Source organism: Equus caballus, chromosome 4, assembly GCF_041296265.1.
Source record: "Equus caballus isolate H_3958 breed thoroughbred chromosome 4, TB-T2T, whole genome shotgun sequence".
In the NCBI taxonomy this organism is placed as follows: domain Eukaryota; kingdom Metazoa; phylum Chordata; class Mammalia; order Perissodactyla; family Equidae; genus Equus; species Equus caballus.
In genome coordinates this window covers 106,130,904-106,152,655 of record NC_091687.1, presented here as the reverse complement: position 1 = coordinate 106,152,655, position 21,752 = coordinate 106,130,904, and the positions used below count along the sequence as shown (strand labels likewise).

Sequence of the window (21,752 nt, the reverse complement as noted above, 5' to 3'; positions counted from 1 at the left end):
ATGCACACGGGAAAGAGGATGGGAGAGGGGACAACAGTGGACAAGACACATGACACGTTTTATAAGATGGGGGGAAGGACCAGCGGTAAATAACTGAGCCGAGCAGAGTTCCTGGGGGGGCAGGGGTGATCGATGGGGATCAAGAGACTTAATCCACTGAACCCTGAGAAGGCTCTGGGCCGGAAGGCAGCAGGCGCACGGGAGACACGGACGAGGCTGGGGGCATCTGAGGAACATCTCCACCCCTCCACCACTGCCGGGACCAAAGGCTCGACTCTGTGGAAATGAACTCAGGTGAGGGCAATGGCCAGAACGAAAACAGGAGGGGAGAGTCAAAGTCCCCAGGCTAATGGTCACTCTCAGCCTGCTGACCCCACTTGGCACCCTGCACACATCCAGCCAGGCTCTACTCACAGGCAAAAGCTCAAAGGTCTCTTCTTTGAACAAACTGTGTAGCTCTGAAGAAAAGACCTATAAATAATATCAATATTTAGGATCATTCAAACGAACAGACAAAAAACCAGGCTACGACCTGATCAACTTACATTGCAGACCACAACCGACAAGGCCCCAAACCTCCCACAAAGCTTTCAATCGGGCGTTTGAGGAATGCCTCCAACATGAAAGACCAAAACCACAAACAGAAATAAGGAGCAGACAGAACTTTCCAAAAAGAAATGCTATATTTACAGGCTTCTATTTTTATTTATTTTTATTTATTTTTATTTTTTCCCTCCCCAAAGCTGCAGTACATGGTTGTATATCCTAGTTGTAAGTCATTCAGGATGGTATTTTTAAACAGGAAAGAGCCTTTTGATGTTTTTTTAAACTCATAATTGAAATTTCAACTTACAAATTCAATAAAAGTTTTGGAAAATAAGGTCAAGAATATCTCTCAAATTACTAAAATCAGAAATGAAAGTAGGACATTGATATCGAGTCTGCAGAAATAAAAAGTATTATAGGAGAATTCTATGAACAATTGTACACCAACAAATTGGATGACCTAGATGAAATGGGCAAAATCTAGAAACACAACACCTACCAAGACTAAGTCACAACGACACAGAAAATCTGAACTGACCTGCAACGAGCAAGGAGACTGAGTCAGGGATCAAAAACCTCCCAACAAAGAAAAGCCCAGGACCAGACGGCTTCACTGCTGACTTCCACCAGTCCTTCTCAGGAGGGAACACTTCCTAACTCATTCTACGAGGTCAGCTGAAAAGCTATTTGAAATTCTTCGTCTTTAAAGGTTGTGCTGCCACTATTTTTCCGAAATTTGGTATTTGTCTTCTGAGTTTTTATGCTGATTTTTTTTTTATCACGGAGAAACATTTGATAATCATGTAGTCAAATTCATCAATCTTTCCTTGTATGACATTTAGGTATTGTGTTACACTTCCCCAGTATGAAATTATTCAGCAGATAAACAAACAAAATCCTCATATTGTCATCTGGTACATTTAATTATTTCATTCATCTGGAATTTATTATATTATAAAAAGTGAGGTAGGGCACCAACATTATTCTTTTTTCCCCACAAGGCTAGCTATATGTCCCAACAGCATTTCTTGGCTAACACATCTTTTTCCTAGATGTGAAGTGACAGCTTTATCATACATAAAATTCCCATAGATATTTGCATCTATTTCTGATGTTCCTATTCTGTTCCATTGATTTATTTGTCTATTCATTTGTTAATACCACAGTTTTAATTATTTTAGATTTTTAATATGTTTTAATATCTAACAGGACATCTGGGCATCTAATAGGCCAACATTACTCTTATTTTCATAATATTTCTGGCTATTCTTGCTTTTTTATTTTTCCATATTAATGTTGGAATCAATTTGTCTTTTCTTGTTAAGTTTCAATATTAATTTACATCTTTATAATATTGATTCTTCCTATCTATTTATTTCAGGTTTCTTTTATATCCTTCGGTATCATTTAAAAATTTTCAATACTCTTTGTGTTTTTTATTAAGTTCATTCCTAGAAATTTAACCTTTTTTGTTACTGTTAATGGGATTTTTAAAAATTATATTTTCTAATTCTTTTGTGTATAGGAAGCCTATTGATTTTGTATATTAATTCCATATTCTGTCACTTACTAAATTTTCTTATTGTTTCCAATGATCTATTCCTATTAATTCTCTTGGATTTGACAGGTGTACAATCCTATCATTTGCAAATAGTGATATTTTTCACTTTACCTTCCAAAACCTTTTATCATCGCTTTTTCATGCTTGCCTAATTACATTGGCTGGTATTTCTAGAAAAATGTACAATAATAGTAATAGAAGACGTCCTTTTCTTGATCCTGAATTTGATGGGAATGTTTTTTATTCTTCACCCTTAAGTATGTTGGTGTATGTGTGTGTGTATATATATATATATATATATATATATATGTATATGTTGGTATACTTAATATATAATAATATATATATGTTAAGCATATGTTAAGTATGTTGATATATATATATAATTATGTTAGGTATGTTGGTATATATATAATTATGTTAGGTATGTTGGTGTGTATATATATATATAATTATGTTAAGAAGGTGTTTATAATTTCCTATGTTATCAAAAGGTTTATTTTTTAATTAGAAGAGGATATTGAATTTTCTTGAATGTTCTTTCAGGATCTTTAGCAATGATTACATGAGGAGGTTTTTTTCTCCTTTGAGGGATTAATATGGTATCTTATATTAATGGATTTCTTCAAATTTCTTTTCTAACTCATGTTTTATTTTTATTTGTTTCTTCCTTTTCCTTTCCATGAGTTTAGTTAGTTCTTTTCTTAGTTTCTTGAGTTAACACATAATTCATTTATTTTCATCTTTTTAAGTAAAAAAGAAGTAATTCGTACTTCTTGAGATATGGCTCATTGATTCTGATATATAGTGTTTTCATTATTATTTTTAGGAATTCTGCAATTCATTTTTCTTCCTCTTTGACCCAAGAATTATTAAAAGAGGTATTTTGGTTATTTTTATTGCCAAGTGGTATGATTTTTTGTAATTTCTAGTTTTATTATTAATGTCTTTTTCAACAATCAAGTTAATGAAAGATATAAGAATCACATGTTGTGATTAAAAGCTGAACATCAGGATTTAGCATCAGAAGATATTACTTTTCAAACTCTTTTCAGGACCACCCTGCCATTCCTGCAAACAGACCCTGGGCATGTTCTTAGTCACAAAGAGCTAAGTTTCCATCTCAGAAACATGGAAACTAAGGCATGCAGTCAATTCTAGGGCAATCCATGAGACAGAATTCCTTGTGCATCCCTCTTTATATTCTGAAATTTGTTTTCAATAAATGAACCAAAGGAAAGACACTTCCCCGATGCAAAAAGAAAGGAAGGAAGGGAGGGAGGGAGGGAGGAAGGACACACAGGAAGGAGCATCCTGTGGAAGGCAGAGTCCCCGCCCCACTGCAGATGTCCTGCCTGGGAGGGCTCTGGGCCTGGGCCTGGCAAGGGGTCCTCTGGGGCTGGGTGGCACATGCCTACCCGCATCTAGCCCCACCTTTTGCTGCTGTCCCCTCCAATCTCCCCAGTTCCTGTCTGATTCCATTCCCTCCCATCTCAGAAACCTTGCGCTATTGATTACTCCTCTTTTATCTAATTAAAATAAAACAAATCACACCCTCTCTTGACCCAGGCTCTCCCCAGCCCCGCCAGCTGTTGCCTTCTTTCTCCTTCCCCTCACAGCCAAATGTCTCGGAAGTGTTGACCACGCTTTCAGCTCGGTTGCCTCCCTCTCTGGTCTTCTCCACACCTTCAGTGTTGCTTCTGCACCCACCCCCCACTGAGACAGCTCGGGCTAAGGTCCCTGGATGCATTCAGTCCTGTGGTTTCAGTGGTCAGCTTACTGGGCCTCTGAGCACTCAGTGCCGGCTGAGCCTCCTCCTCAGAACCTCCTTTTCAGGCTCCTGTGACACCTGATCTCCTACCACCTGGGCAGGCTAGTCCCTGCTCCCGTCCGAATCTCTCTGCTCTGACTTCCACCTCCACGCAGAGGATGCAGAATTTCCCATCTGCAGCCAGGGCTCTCCATGAGCCCTGCTCACTCAACATCTCCACTCACACGTCCCACAAACACTCACATGCCTCTCCTCAGGGCCTCCCCCTCCCGTGTCCCCCTCTCCCTGAGGGCCACCACCATCCCCAAGGTTGTGCAAGTCAGAAACCTGGAATTCACTCCTGCTACCCGTCTCCATCATGCCCACGTTCCACCTATCCCCACACCCTGCTGCTTGTATCTCCTCGATATTTCTGTTAGCTTCTACTTTTCTCCATCTTCCCTGCCCCCATTTTGTCCCAGCCACATTCATCTTTCACCCGGACAACGGCAATTGTCTCCTCCCCAGGTCGTCCTGCACCCAGACCTGTCTCCTCTCACTCACTCACCACACAACTGCCAGAGTGAGCTTTCAAAAATGCTATTTGTCTTGTGACTTTAAGAGTTTTTAAAATTATTTATATATATATAATACTTTTTTTTTTTTTTGAGGAAGATTAGCCTTGAGCTAACTGCTGTCAATCCTCCTCTTTTTGCTGAGGAAAATTAGCCCTGAGCTAACATCCGTGCCCATCTTCCTCTACTTTATACGTAGGACACCTGCCACAGCATGGCATGCCAAGCGGTGCCATGTCCGCACCCGGATCTGAACCAGCAAACCCCGGGCCACCGAAGTGTAATGTGCGAACTTAATTGCTGCACCACCAGGCTGGCCCCCCCCAATTTTTATATTTTAATAGACAAATTATCCACAAGGTATGAAATTTTGAAAGCACCAAAGGTACACTGTTTTCCTCTCTCCTGTTGCCCCAGCAAGGCAGTTCCTCTCCTCAGAGGCAACCACTGTTACAAGTTTCTTGTTTTTCCTTCTGGAAATATTCCATGCATTTATGAACAGATATGGTACCCATGATTCATAATGAGCATCTGACATGTGGTTAGTGTGATTGAGGGACTGGAGATTTAAAACAAGAGACTAATGTTTCCTGTGTTGCTTCATCCCACTGTCTGATGCACACTGAAAATATCTGTGCTCACTTTTCTGAACAGACTCTATGCAAGTGTCATGCACACAGTTGTTAAAATTGTTCAGTGTTTAAGTGCAAGTGCTATGAAACATTACCAGGTTATGGGACTGTTGAAAGTAGCAGAAGACAATGAATTTAATAATCTTTTCTTTGCCAGTGCACGTTGGTCGAGTCATGGAAGGGTTTTACCAAGATTTACCGTACTGTTAACGCCATGATTTTCTTGAAACAGAAAAATGCTAACCAAATATTCAATAATGAAAGATTTAAAAAAGTCAGTGTTAAGTTTTCTCACCAATATCACATTTATCAAGGTAAATTTGAAGCTCTAAGGAAAGGAAAAGTTCATCTGTGACCCAGCCAGACAAATATAAGAATCTCAAATTAAATCTTTTAATAATAATGAGCAATAGTTAGAATTTTACACACTTTTCTCATACAAATCAATATGTAAAGGATTTTCATTGTAATAGCCTTATGTAAATTGGCTATAAAAATTACAAGAAAAATTTGAAGACTACTTTGTTGATATTGATAAATTTGGTTTTGAATTTGTGTTAATTATACTGAGTTAACACAAGAGCTAGTGAATTGACTTAACTTGAACAGGCGTGGTTTGAAACTGATATGCTTTTTCTTCAAGGTCACATCAGTTCTTCTAAAAACCATAAACGAGTTTTTGTCCCTGTGGTTGTGAATATTAAAGGAAAACATCTTGGTACTCGGCTCAGTTACTGGAACTTTGAAATCAGTTTGGAACCCCTCAGATATGTGAATCTCCACCTCCCAATGGAGGTGATGCCCAGGAGGATCACTGACCATCATCAAATGGCTCAGCCCTGGTGCTGCTCCCCTGGGCTGGAACATGTCCCCTGGAGCTAAGCTCGCAATTGTGCACTAAGTGGCCGGGACATACCCCCACCTGTGACTGCCTGCCAGAGGGCCACCCACCTCTCTAAGTGCCCACCTCACCTTTCCTTCCCCCAAAGGGGATTCTGTCTGGCATGTGACCTATGACGTATTTGCATATAGCCCCAGGGTCTCCTTCCTTGCCAACTGCCAGCATCCTGCTCCAGCCCCCCTCCCTCAGGCAGGCCTGATGCAGCCCCGGCCCGCCACCACAGAAGGCAGGAGGACCTGCCTGCTTTCCTCGGCTCAAGTCCTACCTTGTCCCGGGAGTTTTCTCTGGTCACCCATGCCCAGGACATTCCCCCAGGATGGGGCCCTGGGCTGGGAACTGTCTTCTGTGTCTGCATGTAACCCCACCTAGAGCTCCTAGAGAACCACGATCCTGTCTCTCCTCTCTGCTTAACGGTAGTCGACAGCTCACAGGTGGGAATGAAATGCTGACGATGGGATTCCAGGCACCAGAACTAGCTAACTGAAGCCACGGATCTCTCCCGTGCCCCTAAAGCACATTGCAAAGTTCTCAGCTCCAGTGGAGAATGCTGGCAGAGGTGAGCAGGGAAGGGAAGAAAACCTTGGGCCATCAGTCACTTTCCATCAATCTCCTCCTTCAATCCTCACAACAACCCCTTATGGCAGGGTTTCTGGTCCCCACCTTGCAGAGAGGAAGCAGAAGTGCCAGGGCTTTGGGAAGTTAAATGAGATCCTCTACTTTGGGTCATTAGCATAGGGCCTGGAACCAGAGAAATGGCCATGTTTGCTGGTGACAGAAGGTGTCGGACAAGACATCCTCTCTAAAGGAGACGCCTTCCTTCTCAGTGCAGCTTTGGGGTTTGGGAGGCGGACTCCTCAAGATCTCATCTGATTTGAGGATATCTGTATTTCTGGGAAGAATTTCCTGAAACGACTGTCCTGGGGACGCCGGGGACTGGTGACCGTGGAAGGGCCTAAGAATAAGGCAGCCCTACCTGGAGACAGAGTGGTGGAGAGGGCAATCCCATGTCCCGAGGAGATGAGGCCCGCGGTCGCCGTTCGCCGAAAGCTTGGGCTCCTCGGCCAGCGGGAGGAGGGAAGGGCGGCCCCGCCAGGGTCAGGGTCAGGGTCAGGCGGCTGGACCGAGGGGGGCAGGCAGGCGGGTGGGATGGGGAGGGAAGGCGCTGGAGGGCAGCCGCCCGGAGGCCGGTCCTGACCGGGTGGGGAGGAGCCTTAGCCGTGCCGGGAGCTGGAGGGGCCCAGGAGGTGGGAGTGGGAGGAGATGGAGGCCGACCGCGCGAGGGAGGGGCGGTGCGCGGGCGGGGGACCGGGAAGAGGCTGAGCGCCTGGCCCAGAGTCAGCCGCGGGGAGTGTCGGAGAGACCCCAAGGCTCCGGAAAGGAGGTGAGGACAGGAGGGGGGGCGTCGGGCAAAGGGCGAAATTGGTCACCTTGTCCGGGAGACCTTGCTAAGGCAACACCCTGGTGTCTTCACTGAGGGGGCCTCAGTTTCCACATCTGTGGCTTTCTGGTCCTAAGACTACCGGTAAAGACAGAGTCCTGGGGAGGGTCCACCCCTCAGGCAACCCAATTATGGATTAGGGGATCCGATCAGAAGGGCTGGGAGGGGTGGTAGGGAAGGCCCCAGAAAAAAAGTCAAGGGAGGGAGAGTCTGCCTGAAAAAGAAAGCAAGGTATGGGGTCTAGGGGAGACCCCGATTTGGACGGGCAGCCCTAGGCAGGGAGGGTTAAGCAACCCCCACCCGCCTTGTTCCCCAGCGGTTCATTCTGACCCGTCTGTGGGCCCCTCCCACGTGTTTACGTCCTCCCCAAAAAATTCAGCCTCCTGTCCCTCCTCTGCCCCACTCCTCCCTCTCCCCAAGTTAGCCTGGGGGGCAGGGGGGTGAGGGCCAGGGGCTGGGACCCCAGGAACCACTGACAGAGTGGGGAGGGGGAAGCCACCGGGAGAGGCGTAGGTGGGGGGAAGCAGAGGCTCTGGGGGCAGCGGGCAGGAGAGGGGGTCAGAGTCACAAGGGGAGAGAGAGTGGGCCAGAAAAGGGGGGAAAGGCTGCAGTGGCCACAGGACCGCTTCCCAGGCTGTTGAGGACGGAAGGACTCAGCACCTCCCCAGAGAGCGGTGGGGGGCAGGGTGGGGCAGAGCGGAAGGACCAGGGAGATTCCAGGGAATCTCAGCAAAGGGCCAAAGCCCGCCCCTCCGCCTCCCCCCAGGGCTCAGCCCAGTGTGCACCCCCCTCAGCCTCAGGGCCAGGGAGTGGGGGCCTCCGCTGGCAGGCACAAAGACCTGAGGATCGCACACACCCTTTGCAGGGTGACTGAGGTGAAGCCATGTGGCGGCTGCTGATCCCACTGGCCCTGTGGCTGGGCACGGCACGCCTGGGCAGGGCGGAGCTCACGGCGGCCCAGCACCGGAGCCTGCAGGTGGCCCTGGAGGAGTTCCACAAGCACCCGCGTGTGCAGTGGGCCTTCCGGGAGACCAGTGTGGACAGTGCCACGGACACGGTTAGCAGCACGGCCCAGGGAGGGGAGGGGGTAGGGCCACACCCCAGGACACCAGCACAGTCCCAGGAAGCCAGTGCAACAGTGCTTGGACTCTGGGAGCACCAAGCTCTCCGGAGAAAGACCACCACCCCAGCCACCTCCTCAGATGTGCTGTTTCACTGTGGGGACGAGGGGCAGATCACATCCAGGAACTGCCCTGTCCGCTCAGCTGGCTGCTGGCCTTCCTCTGTCTGTCTGTCTGTCGGCAGCCCTTCCTGGCGGGGACCTTTGTGAGGCTGGAATTTAAACTCCAGCAGACGAGCTGCCAGAAGAAGGACTGGAAGAAAGCTGAGTGCCGAGTCAAGCCCCATGGGGTGAGTGAAGGCCCCTGTGTGTGATGGGCACGTGCCCATGTGAGTGTATACAACTGGGGTTTAGTAGGAGACCCAGTGAGAAGCCCTGAGGTCAGAGACCCCACTGTGGAGCAGCCACCCCAGAAGTTGAGCTGGCTCAGTCAGAGCCTGTGGTTGTGAGGGCTGTGATGGTTGGTGGTGGGCTGGGGGCCTGGACAGGCCGGAGGGGGCAGGGTTGGGCTAGCCCTCCGAGGACGTTTGTTCTTCAGAGTGGGTCCACCTTCCATCTGAGTTCCTCTCTCAGGCTTCAGGTCACTGGTGGGAGAAGCCCATGGTGTGAGGTTAGTTTGGCCCTCACCCCAAGCCTGGTGAATTCCCCATTTTCTGAGAGTCTTCAAGTGGAGACGGCCCAGCCTGGGCTGACTGATAACAGAGGTGGACTATAATGAGCCACCTTGGGGACAAAATCGCTGCCATGAGGGAGACCCCGAGGCTGGGAGTGCAACCATCGGATCTGGACTCCAGTCCCGGCTCTGCCCAGCACCAGCCCTGTGGCTATGTAGGTTCTTTGGAGGCCCCAGTTCCCTCCATCTGGTAAAGGAGGGCCTGGATTACACTGTGGTTTTCCAGACTTTATGACAGGACCCTTGGGGTCAAATCAAATCTTACAAGAAAATGCAAATCAATATAATAGGTGATTTAGCATCTAGCAGAGTGGCTCTGGTGGAAGTAAGGCAGGGTGGACCCATCTGGGGGAGGAGTCCTGCCTACACAGACACACACTCACACACGCACAAAGTTGCACAGTTTGGAAATTGCAGGATGGTTCACTTCTAAAATTTCCCAGTCCGAGGGTGGGCTGAACCTGACACCAGCTTGCCTGCATCTGCCTGCCCCTCCGCTCTAGAGCCTGCCAGGGGCCACGATCCCCACCGCAGGCGGCCTCCAGCTTCCACCCTCCCCTCTCCTGACCCTATGCCTCCCTCCCCAGAGGAAGCGGAAATGCCTGGCCTGCATCAAGCTGGACTCTGAGAATAAAGTCCTGGGCCGGATGGTCCACTGCCCCATAGAGACACAGGCTCAGCTGGTAAGAGTGGGCAGAGGAGGAAGAGGAGAGGTTAGGGAGGGGGCTGGTAAGATGGATAGAAGCTGGGCCTGTGGGAGAGGTCAGAGGCAGAAGCCTGGATGGAGGAGTGAGGAGGGGAGGAGGGGAGAGGAGGGGGAAGAAGGTGAAGAGAGGGTGAGGAGGGGAGAGGAGGGTGAGGAGTGGAGGGGGTGAGGAGTGGAGGAGGGGGATGAGGAGGGGAGAGGGGTGAGGAGGGGAGAGGGGGGTGAGGAGGGGAGGGGGTGAGGAGGGGGATGAGGAGGGGAGAGGGGTGAGGAGTGGAGGGGGTGAGGAGTGGAGGAGGGGGGTGAGGAGGGGAGGAGGAGGATGAGGAGGGAAGAGGGGTGAGGAGGGGAGAGGGGGGTGAGGAGGGGAGGGGGTGAGGAGGGGAGAGGAGGGTGAGGAGGGGAGAGGGGGGTGAGGAGGGGAGGGGGATAAGGAGGGGAGAGGGGTGAGGAGGGGAGAGGGGTGAGGAGGGGAGAGGGGGGTGAGGAGGGGAGGGGGGTGAGGAGGGGAGAGGAGGGTGAAGAGGAGGTGAGGAGGGGCTCTGGGCCTGGTCCAGCTATTCCCTAAGTGATGTGGAGGTGGGCGGGCACGGGCGGAGGACCCCAGCACTCCCCCCAGGGCACCCTCCTGGGGGCCCCCCCCCAAGTGCTGCTTGCCTCAGGCCTGAGCAGCTGCTGGTGCTGGCAGGAGCTTGAGCAGCGCCAGGAGGCCCAGTGCAGCAAGGTGGAGCAGGCTGGCGAGGACCCCCACAGCTACTACTTCCCGGGACAATTTGCCTTCTCCAAGGCCCTGCCCCCCAGCTGAGGCCTGACTGGTAGGAGGCCACGAGGGAGGGAGGACAGAGGGGAGCAGGACAGCCCTGGGGTGGGGTATGGGATGGAAGGGTGGGCTGATGCCAGGCTGCGGGAGGCAGGGAGGGGAGGGATTCGGAGCCTGGGAAGAGAGCCCAGCTGGGACCAAAACAGCCTCCCTCACATCCAGATTTTGTTTTTTTTTCCTTTCCCCTAGAATTTCATCCGGCTTCCCAGACAGCTGTGGGAGGTAACCAGTGAAAGACTGCCCTCCTTTCCCTGTGCCCAAGGAGGACAATCCCATTATCCAGAGCTAATAAAACTGCTCCCCCAGCTGTGTTCTCTCCTCCCCTTGCATCCCCTCCCGTCAGCTTCTCCCGTCCTGGAAGAAAGGCTGGGATGCCCCAGTCTTACAGTGAGGAAGTAACGCCCAAGGGGGTGCAGGATGCTACCTGTCTGCGCCCAGAAAGCAGTGGGCAGGGGACCTCTTGTGTGCACCTCCTCCTTCCTGCAGGAGAGACCAGAGGTGACAGGGACCCCATCTTGCTTTCGGAGCTCATGCCTGGCAAAGCCAAGCACACCCATGTGAAATGACAGGCAGTGAGGCGAAGTGAAACAGAAGTATTTAATAGGAATTAGCTTAGCGTGCTGAGAATGGGCTGCGAAGGCTCCAGGGAGGCACAGGAGTAGGGGACCACAGCAGAGGGTCATTTGGACAGGCAAAGTTTGAAGATGGGTAAAAGCCGGCTTCCAGGCTCTGCCCATGTCCTCTCCCAGGACCAGCTGGGACAGGAGGCACGCCATCCCTGCCTTTCTCACCTTTAGCCTTAGGCAGAAGCAACATTCTTCCACTAAATCTCAGGGGCAAGCAGCCAGCACACGGGCTCAGCACCGGGCCTCCTCCCAGGTGCCCAGTGTAGGTGACAGGACAGCCTCACACTACGCCAGCTGCTCATGGAGGAGCCTTATACCCGCTACAGGCCACTCAGGAGGTGCGTCCCTGAAGTACGTAGGGGGTGGGTGTGGATGTTCCTTGAGGTAGGAGTGGAAGGAAGGGGGTTGCTCTTAAGAACAAGGATTCAGGAAAAGCCCAGTTTGCAGGGCCAGTGACCAGCATGATGAAACTGTGAAGACTAGTGCACAGGTAGGAGGGGACATGTGGGCAGCTAGGCCACAATATGCTGACCCCACAGCCACATGCCAGGCTGCCCCTGGCCATGGCCATAGGGCACATTCAAAAGACGAAGGATGAGGTGGTGACTGCAGGGCTGAGCGCCTGCTGGGCCTGAGCCAGGCTGTCGTTGGCCTGGCGGTCCAGGTCGTGGCACTCCTGCAGTGTGTCCTGGAACTGCCGGCAGGCTTCCTCCAGGATGGAGCTGCTCCGGGTAGGCCAGGACTCCCAGTACCCTGGCTCGACCCAGGGCTGGGCCTCCGTGGCTCTGGGGCCTGGACTGGAGCTGGGGTGCAAGGAGCTATCCAGGTCCCGGCACAGCTGGTAGAACTCACTGCCACGCCCAGTCACACGCTCCCCGTCGATGACCTTCAGGCCCGGCAGCAGCTCTCGGACCACAGCCCAGTAGGAGGGGCTGGCGCAGAGCGGGTTGCTGAGCCGGGCCAAAGGGTCGCGGAGCCGCAGGTACTCGAGGCCCCGCAGTCCGGCCAGACACTGCAGCTGGCCAGGGCTGGCCAGGAGGTTGCCTGCGGCATTGAGACTCTGCAGGTTCTCACAGGCGGCCAGCGGCTCCAGCCCTGTCAGCCGATTGTTGGCGACATTGAGCACGGTGAGCTGGCGCAAGGAGGCCAGTGGGCCCAGCTGGGTGAGCTCATTGCCTGACAGGTCCAGCCACTCGAGGCCCAGGCACTCTCCCAGGCAGCCCAGATCCGCCAGCCCCAGGCCTCGCAGCTTCAGCAGCAGGATGGACTCCAGCGCAAACTCACCTGAGCGGGCCTTGAGCAGCTGGGGCGTGACACGCACCCTGTCAGCCTCTCCTGGCTTCTCTCCCTGAGACTCCATGAGATGAAGTCGGTCGAGGCGGCCTGGGCCCTGGCACTTGCGTCACAGGGATGCGGGTACCACTGCTCACCCCAAAGAAGGCACCATCGACTCTGCTTGGGCCAGTGCCTGAGGCCTGTTTCCGACACCCCCACTCAAGGGCCAGTAGGTCCCTAAAGAGAGACAATTAAACAGTAAGCAGGCCTCTCTCTCCTGAGCCCCTGTAGCAGGTGACAGCACCGAGTACCACCCAGCCTCTACTTTCAGGGCCAGAAACCCAGACGGTGTGGCAAGACCTGAGGACCCAGGTCCAAGGCGCCAGAGGGCAAAGAGCCTGTCTGAGTGAGGTCGCCAGGCACAGGCCCTCACCCACAGGGAGTCCCCGACTTGGCTCTGGCGGTTAGGCCCGTGCTGGATGGAATTCAGGCCCAGTGTCACCAATTCTTCCCATTTTCCAAATCTGCACTGGGGGACAAAATCTCATTATTTTCCTTTCTGGGTAACCGCTCAGGATCTATCCTTACTAATTTTGAGGTATTTCTTTTTAAATACTTCAGTTTATTTTTGAATGGATAATAGGTCACCCCCATCACCACTCTCTTTTGTTTCCTTCCTTGGAGAGCCATGCACATGCAAACATAAAGGAGAGCCTGGCCCCTTGCTTCAGTCACTCCAAGTGTCCTTGACTCAATCTGTAATGGCAGCAATTAATTCAAAATGGTTTCCAAATTCCAAGGGCCAACTTGTGACCTCTGCTTGCCGCTGTAGGCCTGAAGGCTCAGCCTTCAGTCTTAGACAAGGAAACTGAGGTTGAGGGAGAGAGGGGACAGTGAAGGCCAAGGGGAAGTGGCCACACTGCCAGTCCCCAGACCACTGCTCCTGCCCCCCGCCCCCACCCACCAAAACTAGCTCTTCACTCTAGTACCAGCAGAACAGCATCAGTCACTGCCAGGCAGCACAGTCCTCCTTGCAAACAGGACATTTCCAAAGAGGGCCAGCGGGATGCCAGGCAGTCAAGGCAGCTGTCCTGGAGGGAGGGGCAGGGTGGCACCTATGTTGGCTCCAGAATGGCAGGGGAGGGAGGGGCCTTTCCAGTCACCAGTGGCTGTGGGACAGCACAGACCCAGGCGCTAGGGCAGGACTGTGGAGCACGAGGGAGGAGGCCTGGAGGAGGGGACGCAGGCGCAGCTGCCCACAGAGGGTTCAAGGTTTCGGCAGAGAGGAAAACAAGAAGGGACCTTTGCTCCAAGTGGCAGCTTCCCAAGCCTGTAGACACTGGCCAGGCCCAGGCCAGGCGGGGTGACGCCTGCAAGGAACCAAGAGCCCATTCACTCCTGCTGTTTACAGCCCTGGGCCTCCAGAGTCCCAAGTGTGTGTTTACATAATCAACACCACTTTTGATTTCCCGCTCTCCAGGGAAACCAAGCCAGGATCCTCCCACACCCCCCACCAGACTCAGGGAAGCTGCTAACAGATCTGACCCCCTCTCCATCCTCCTCCACACCACCTCTGAACAGGGGGACCCCATATCTTTACTTAGCTCTCCTCTAGCTGCAGCCCTCCAGCTCGTTCCTCATTTCTACCTCATTTCTTTCCAAAAGTGCAGAGGCATCTACTAAGAAGTCTGATTTACTCTATTCAAATGGGATCTGCTGGAGTTTGTGAGCAGCAAGTGACGCAATCACCTCTGCATCTGGTTAAGCTCTCAGGCCCACAGAGTGGGGGTGCACGAGGGGCACTGGGCACTGGAAACCTGCCATAAAAGCCTTCGAGAGACAAGGATCACACTGAGGGCACTGAGTCACAGAAAGTAGGGAGGAGAGTCTGGACCAACTTCAAGGATCTGGCCATGTGACTGGATGCAGGGGCTCCCTTCTCAAACATGTGGGACGTAGACAGGACAGGCTTAGGGGCAAGAATCTGTCCAGTGTGAGGTGACTGTGTGGCATTGGACTTAGGGGGCGGTGAAGCTCTAGGCTGAAGGGATCTGGGCATTAGCTGCAGGGAGGTGCCCAGCGAGAGCGTGCAGCACCCCGGGCCAGCATTTTTGGGGACACAAACCTCTATAAGCATCTGTAGGCCTCTCTTCAGGAATATGCACATCCTCCCCAGTCACACACTATTTTGGGGGTGAAAGTGGTCAGGAACCTCTGGTGTACAGTGGCAAGGAGAAGTCAAGGGCTGAAATAGGGACACCACCACCATTTATGAGGCTGAATGAAGAGCACTGATGAGCAGTCAGAGGGAGGAAGAAAATGTGGGGCTTTCAAGGAGTCTCTCCTTGAACAACATGGTTAAATACCCCCCCTGCATTCAGACGAGACACAGCCACCGGGTAGGGTAGTCTCAGGCCACCGTGAGGCCAGAGCCGGACCAGGAGGGTTCAGGAGTGACACCGTGAGGAAGTAGGTCAGTGACCGTTTAGATGGAGATGGTGGCTGCGAAGGGAGGGAAAGAAGGAGGGGAGCGGGCAGACAGGGAGATGGGACAACTGTGTGCTTTCCCCACGTCAGAGATGGGAGGAACGCTTTTTGCACAAGAGGAAAGTGGAGCAGAAAGATCACATTAACCTGAAGTCAGGCCTTCCATGCCTGCAGCACTTGGGCTCCAGCCTCCAGCTGGGAGATGCAGGACTGCAGGAAACACTGATTCTCCTGTGCGTCAGGGACCTCTGCTCTGCTCCCTCCCGTCTTACCTCAAATCTACAAACCTCAACAGGCAGGTCTGGGCAAAACCAAGGACCAAGTGGTGCCCACCCACCTCTGCAAACCCAACTAATGCACAGGCAGGCAGCAGACAGCAGGCCCTGCACAATGGGAGGATGGCTCATCTACATCCAACCACTTTAACACTCCTCTCTGAAAAACAGGAGTCAGCCTGGTCCTGCTACGGAAATGGGCGAACAGAGGCCTTGGCCCAACACGTGAGTCTGTGAAAAGGACTTGGTTATGTGGATGAGACCATGACTAAGACGTAGCTGACACTCAGATCTCCTAAGGAGGCCCATCTTTCCTTGTTCAGCTAGGCTTTCCGAGTCTCAGTGTACCTATGCAGGAAATGAGCCAGAAAATGAAGTCCATGAGTCAGCCAGGGCAGGCAGGGCTAAGTCTAGAAATAAATGGTTCAACCCAGAGCAGCCTATGGTGGACTGTCACCTGGCTGCTTTAGAGAACTAGGGACCCTTCCTCTGCCCCATTCTCTCCCATCCCCAATCTAGAACAGGCTTCTTCAACACAGCCACCACTGCCAGTGGAGATCGGACAGTCTTTGTCATGGGGACTGTCCTGCACATTGTAGGATTTTTAGCAACATCCCTGTTTTCTACCCACAAGAGGATAGTAGCGATCCCCTACAAGCTGTGACAACCAAAAGTGCCTCCAGACATTGCCAAATGTCCCCTGGGGGACAAAAGTGCCCCTGGTTGGAAACCACTGCTTGTGACCATCAAGCGTCTAGCTCAACCTCTTCCTTTCACTCCTCTCCATCTTCCTCACATGCTCCCCACCCTGCTGCCTCTCCATTCCAGGGCTTCCCGTCTCCATGACCACTGGAGAGCCAGTTCAGTGACCCTGACAGCAAGGGGACAGTGCCTCTTCTAACAGCTCAAGGGATGGCAGCATAGACCAGCAGGCCGCCCCTAGGGTGCCCCCCACCCAACCTGGTGAATCAGAACTTAGGAGGGAGGTACAGGACACCGTGTTTCTTAAGATGCTCTCAGGTGATCCTCATTACAGTTTGAGCCCCATGTACCATTTAAGGACAGGAGGCAGGAAGAGGTCCAGGGCTGTCCTGACCTTACCACCCAAATGCACTTGCTGAGAGTTTGGACGTAGAGAGCTCGCAGTACCGCCGCTCCCCCAGACAAGCCTCACCTCCCATGAACACATCCCTTCCCCACAGCGGCGGAAAGACAGCATCCGAGCAATTCGGGGGCCAGACTCTCACTCAAATCATGCTACTGCAACCATTACAAAGGATCTCTACAAAGCTTTATTTAAGAACATGCAGTTATTATTACACTGTTAAAATGAAAACACAGCACACTGAACAGCAGAGAGAGAGTGATCTCGAGGTAGAAAAAATACGTCAAACTATTAACAGAGGCTAAGTGGAAGGATTATGGCTAATTTTTCCTGTGTCCTTACATTCTCAGTAACTTCCAAATGTCCCGTAGTGAACTGGTCATAGTGCCACAGGACTGACAACCCCTCAAGGGGAGGCAAGGGGACAGGCCTCTAGGCTCACACCTATGGCCAAGGCCCAAGTCCAAGTTAGGCTTGCGTGCCTTGCCCTGCCTCTACCTGCCTGCCTGTCAGTCACCTCCCCTAGTGTCCTGGCACCTCGGGAGAGACTCATGTCTGAGGAGTGTGGCGGGCCCGCCCCAAACACTCCCCTTCTCCTTCCCCTTCTCCCACCCGACCCATAGTCCCTGATCCCGCGCCCTCAGGTCCTGCACTCTGCCCTGAAGGACCTCTGGATTACTAGTGGGTCTGATACACATCCTGTCTCCCTTCCAGGTAGGCGACTTGCCCTTTAAAAGTGGCCATGGACAGGGGAGGTGTGGGCACTGTAGGTGGGATAAATACTTGGCCCCCTGGAGCCGGGGGAAGCCAGGGACGCTCTGAGCCTGCTTTCACCATAGAAAGGAAGGAACTCCAAGGATTCCAGTAGTCTGGAAACGAACTATTGGTAAGAACGACATCTGAGGACTGTGTCCCAGCTCGCATCGACCCCGTCTCCCTCGCTGGCTGGGCAGTCCATCAGTCAGGGTCCTCCGGCCACTCTGGGATCCACGGGGAAGTCCAGACCCTCAGAAGACTGGTGTGTGCGCATGTGCACGAGTGCACACACACTTCCCTCGCACAGCGGCTACTCTCCCTTAGGGTTTCTTCCTTTCTACAGTGCAAGCAAGTCCTGAAAGAGCTTCCACGGCTCACCCAGGCTCTAGGAGGCCGAGCACAGACCCTGCCTGCCAGCACCCTCACCCTGCCTTGTCCCGGCCACTGTTTGAGAAGCAGACCTCCTCAGGGCAGGGACCCCTTGACACACATGGACAAGTTGCAGGCAGGGCCCTTAATGCCCACCAATATTTCAAAGGAGCATTACCATTTTTTGTGTGTGTGAGAGAGGAAGATTCGCCTTGAGTTAACATCTGTTGCTAATCCTCTTGGGGTTTTTTTGCTTGAGGAAGATCAGCCCCAAGCTAACATCTGTACAAAATCTCTATTTTGTATGTGGGAGGCCTCCACAGCATGGCTGATAAGTGGAGCAGGCCCATACCCAGGATCCGAACCCACGAACGCCGGGCCACAAAGTGGAGTGTGTCGAACTTTAACCACTCAGCCCAGGGGCAGGCCCTGAGAGCATTACCATTTATAGAACTACACAGTACACTCACAGTCACTTAGGAACCGAGTAAACCTTTTCTATGCACATACCACTAGAGATAAATTGAGCAAAAGGTGGATGGAAAATGACATCTCCCTGAAAAAGAAACGGCAACCTGTCAAGAACTGAGAAACTAACCCCATTCTTTCCAAATAGGTTTAAGATTCTGCCCGCCCCCGTCTAATAGCCTAGGATGCAACCCTCTGCTCTCTCCTTTTATCTACTGCCGAGTCCCACAGGCAGACTGAGGGCATTAGACCATGACATCAGACGCACTGGCCTGCTCCTCCTTGGCCAAGTCTCCACTGGGGAAGATAAGGGGTGGGGGAGTGTAGTTGGGGAAATTCTCCAGGTTGCTCTTCAAGAAGAGGAGATGCTCAACCGTCTCTACTGGGAGAGGGGAGCTGTGCTCCAGGATGGCAGGGCTGTTCAGGGAGGCAAAGATACTTCCAGAGAAGGTGCCTGTGGCGGGGCAGGACAGATAGATGGTGGCCAGTCTTGCCAGAGCTGGCCAGACCTCCCGCCTCTTCTCCCAGTAAACCAGGGGGTCCTCCTGGGTGCCAACTGTCTCGTTCTCACGCAGATACTTCTTGACGATGACGCTGGCCAGGTGGTTCTCGGTGACGAGCGAGGCTCCGTTCCTCTTGGACGATAGCAGCCCTACACTTTCCAGCTGCTCCAGCAAGCTCTTGTCCCTTTGGCCCAGCAGCAAAGACCCAGAGCTGCCGCCTCTCTGCACAGGCTCCTTCTGGCCCTTCCCCTCAGCCCCAGGGCTCTGGGCTATTCTGCCAGTCAAGGTGGCGTCCACAGGCATAGCCTTGGGGCTCTGCAGGGATGGGGAGGGAGGCAAGGAGCATTCAGACACCATAATCTCCTTCACTTTGTACACGAGAACTTGCTTCCAGTGGTCAATGTCGGCACCCACGGGCAGGATGGCCTCAATCTTCCCCTTAAAGCGGGGGTCCAGGAGGGTCGCCAGCACGAACTCCTCGCGGTGGAAGAGCTCATTGAGCTGGCAGTCTGTGGAGAGCTGTAGGGCCAAGCCCTCAGCCAGCCGGATGGCTGCACCCATCTCCCTGCCACTCTGCTCCTCAAAGTGCCGGTGCACCTGCTCCAGGAAGATATGCAGGTAGCGCAGTTGGGGCAGCACCTGGCTTAAACACGCCTGTGCCGTGCTCGCTTCCCGGAACACCATCTGGAAGGGCTGCAGGAGCTTAACCAGACTGTCCGTCAGGCCCCAGAACATAGCTGACAGGGCCGTCTCAGCCTTCCCCAGTTGGTGTTTCTCCTCATACTCTTGCAGTGGCTGCTGCTGCTCCACCAGCCACTCCATCAAGCAGTAGGTGGAGACCCAGTGGTCTGAGAGCTCCCCAAAGGGCTGGTGAGCCGGGAGGCCACACTGCCGCTGCAGCTGGGTGAGGAGCTGCCGGGCCTCTGCAGAGCCTTGGAAATGGCTGTAGATGGCCCTGGCTGTGCCCAGGATGATCTGGATGCTATGATGATGAAACAGAAAGTTCCTCACCAGGGAGTCAAGGCAGTGGGCAAAGCAAGGAACGTGGGTGTAGCCCTCCAACCTCACTGCCTGCTCCAGGCTGAGACAGCCACTGGAGACCAGGAAGCCTGGCTGCAGGGAGCCACGGCTGAGCCACAGGCTGACCTGCTCCCGCAGCTCCTGCTGCCTGTCCTCTGGAGCACTCTCCAGGGGCAGGCCTCGGACCCAGAGCAGGGCTCGCTTCCTCAGGCTCCCCGACACTGCGTGCGGCTGTATCACCCCCCAGTGGGCAGTGATGGCCACATAGTCTATGACCGAATCCTGGGCTGCCACAGACACAGTGAGGTGGAGGCGGCTGCCCTGGGCCCACTGCATCTCCTGACACACCTGCTCGCCCATCGCCTCGTGGAGCAGAGGCAAGGCTTTATCAGAGAAGAAGGCTCGAGGTGGCAGATGGTAGCAAGGGTCGACCTGGGCCATAAACCTTCTAAAGGGGAGGGACGAAACAAAGGAGAGTGGCACTGCCAGGCTGCAAAGCAACTCCGTGATGCTGTGGTTCCAGGCCTGTGCTCGGGGCTGGTTGGGGGCATATATGCCACCTCTGTCCTCCCTGACTGCCATGGGGGGAGCAGCAGGTTTGTCTTTGGTGGGAGTAGGCAGGGATGGTGGATCCAGTAACAGCTGCTCAGGCCTGCCCGGGGCCAGCCACCCATCATTGTCACTGTCTCCCAAAGGTGAGGCATCTGGATCGCATCCTGGTGACAGGAATCCCTCAGGAACCAGGCCAGTGACACCTGTGGGCAGGTCCTTCTGATTCTCCCCGACCCCTGCCTGCTTCCCCCCAGGGCTGGCTGCAGTCGGCCTTCTTTCCCTCTCCAACCCGTGCTTACTCACCAGGTGACGGACCAGGCCTGAGGTTTGGGACTGCCCCTTATTTCTGCCCTGTCTGATGCTGGTGTGACACAGAGTGCAGGTGACACGGCAGATGTTCTTGCAGTCAACGGTAAAGAACCGTCTAACATCCAACGTCGGCTTCTGACCCGTGCTGTCCAGAGGGCTTTGGGAATACCTGGGAGAAGCCCAGCCCTTGGTCTCTGCTTTGATAGTTCTGACCAGCTTCTTCAAGCAGAGTGGCTTCTGGAGGCTCAGCAAGGGCGCCTTCTCTCCGACACCAGGCAGCAAACGCCTCTTCTTCCACTTCTTGAGGCGCCGTACCTCTCTGGCCAGAAGGGCTATGAGGATGTCAGCTTGCCTTGCCTCCTCATTCGCACTAGTCTGGCCTACCTCTGACCTGTGCAGACTGGCCGCCTGGACCAGCGCCGGGGTGGAAGGGGCCTGGACAGAGCTGAGCACCGGGTCCCTCCACTTCCTTCCTGCTGGCTCCCTCTCCTCTCTCTGTCCATGTGCCTTCTTCTTGGACACCTTCTTCTCGGGCTGCACAAGGGGCTTCTGCTGAAGCACAGACTTAAGGCCACAGAGTCTAGAGTCTCCCTTTGGCTTATTCGGCCCACGGCTGGGCTGGCACGTTGCACGGGAGGCAGCTGGCTGAAGATCAAGCCTCCCCAGGGAACAGGAGCTTTTCTTCTCACTGCAGACACACAGGTCCAGGGCACCTTCCTCCTGCTCCTCCAGGAAGACTTGGTCAGATGAAGGGACCAATGAGCCCCTGGGCAGGGGGGAGGGTCTCTTCCTCTGCAAGAACAGATCCTTCTCACTCCCTTTTTGGGAGCCGGAGGGTCTGACCTTCTTCCTGTGGCCACTGCCAGTCTTCTCTTCTATGTCTACAAACTCAAGTTTGACCTCAGCTTCTGGCAGGCCCACCCTGGCACCCCAGGCAAGTCCACGAAAGGTGTTGGTAGCCCTGGTTTTCAATTCAGGACAGGGGGAAGCCACAGTGGCAATGGGGCCCCTGAGTCTGGTCGTGAGGGTGTCAGCACACACAGGGGGCTCCTGCCCCACTGGGCCTGAGGGTGAATGTCTCTTGGGAGTCTTTCTGATTTTTTCTACTTCCAACATGCTTAGGAACTTGGAGAAAGGAGAAGATGGGCCCAGGCTGCAAAGCAAGATGAAAAGAATGGCTCTCAGCTGCCCTACTCAACTCTGGGGACCACTCAGGGAGATGGCGAGGCCCAGAGCAGAGAGGAGAGCAGAGAAGGGAGGGTATAGCAAGATAATATGAAATCTG

General features: G+C 53.2%; 2 protein-coding genes across 15 annotated transcripts in view; one reads left to right on the top strand and one right to left on the bottom strand.

Annotated features, from left to right (window-relative positions):
- The window catches only part of LRRC61 (leucine rich repeat containing 61), a 32,031-nt gene that overhangs the window by 5,599 nt on the left and 4,680 nt on the right, over window positions 1–21,752 (bottom strand). For 4 of the 14 annotated variants that reach the window (XR_011438031.1, XR_011438032.1, XR_011438033.1 and 1 more), the window contains exon 4: window positions 12,633–12,860. Coding sequence is in view for 7 of the 14 variants with exons in the window: in XM_070265183.1 (XP_070121284.1) it covers window positions 18,329–21,583 (3,255 nt within the window). In the remaining 7 variants the exon portion in view is untranslated. Of the gene's footprint in view, window positions 1–414; window positions 472–11,305; window positions 12,861–16,654; window positions 21,621–21,752 lie in introns of those variants that run through there. The other 10 variants (XR_011438035.1, XR_011438036.1, XR_011438037.1 and 7 more) reach the window with 5 other exon arrangements.
- RARRES2 (retinoic acid receptor responder 2) lies at window positions 7,101–11,027 on the top strand. Its single transcript, XM_005609485.4, has 6 exons — window positions 7,101–7,346; window positions 8,269–8,460; window positions 8,709–8,813; window positions 9,784–9,879; window positions 10,591–10,717; window positions 10,912–11,027. Exons 2-5 carry the CDS (start codon window positions 8,287–8,289, stop codon window positions 10,705–10,707), a joined length of 492 nt encoding a protein of 163 aa, XP_005609542.2. The 5' UTR covers window positions 7,101–7,346; window positions 8,269–8,286; the 3' UTR covers window positions 10,708–10,717; window positions 10,912–11,027.

Excerpts from the sequence above, each read along its gene's own strand:
- RARRES2 (XM_005609485.4), top strand. The coding sequence starts at position 8,287 with ATGTGGCGGCTGCTGATCCCACTGGCCCTGTGGCTGGGCACGGCACGC. Across the intron at positions 8,461-8,708 it reads TGGACAGTGCCACGGACACG|CCCTTCCTGGCGGGGACCTT; the intron begins GTTAGCAGCACG and ends GTCTGTCGGCAG. Across the intron at positions 8,814-9,783 it reads GCCGAGTCAAGCCCCATGGG|AGGAAGCGGAAATGCCTGGC; the intron begins GTGAGTGAAGGC and ends CTCCCTCCCCAG.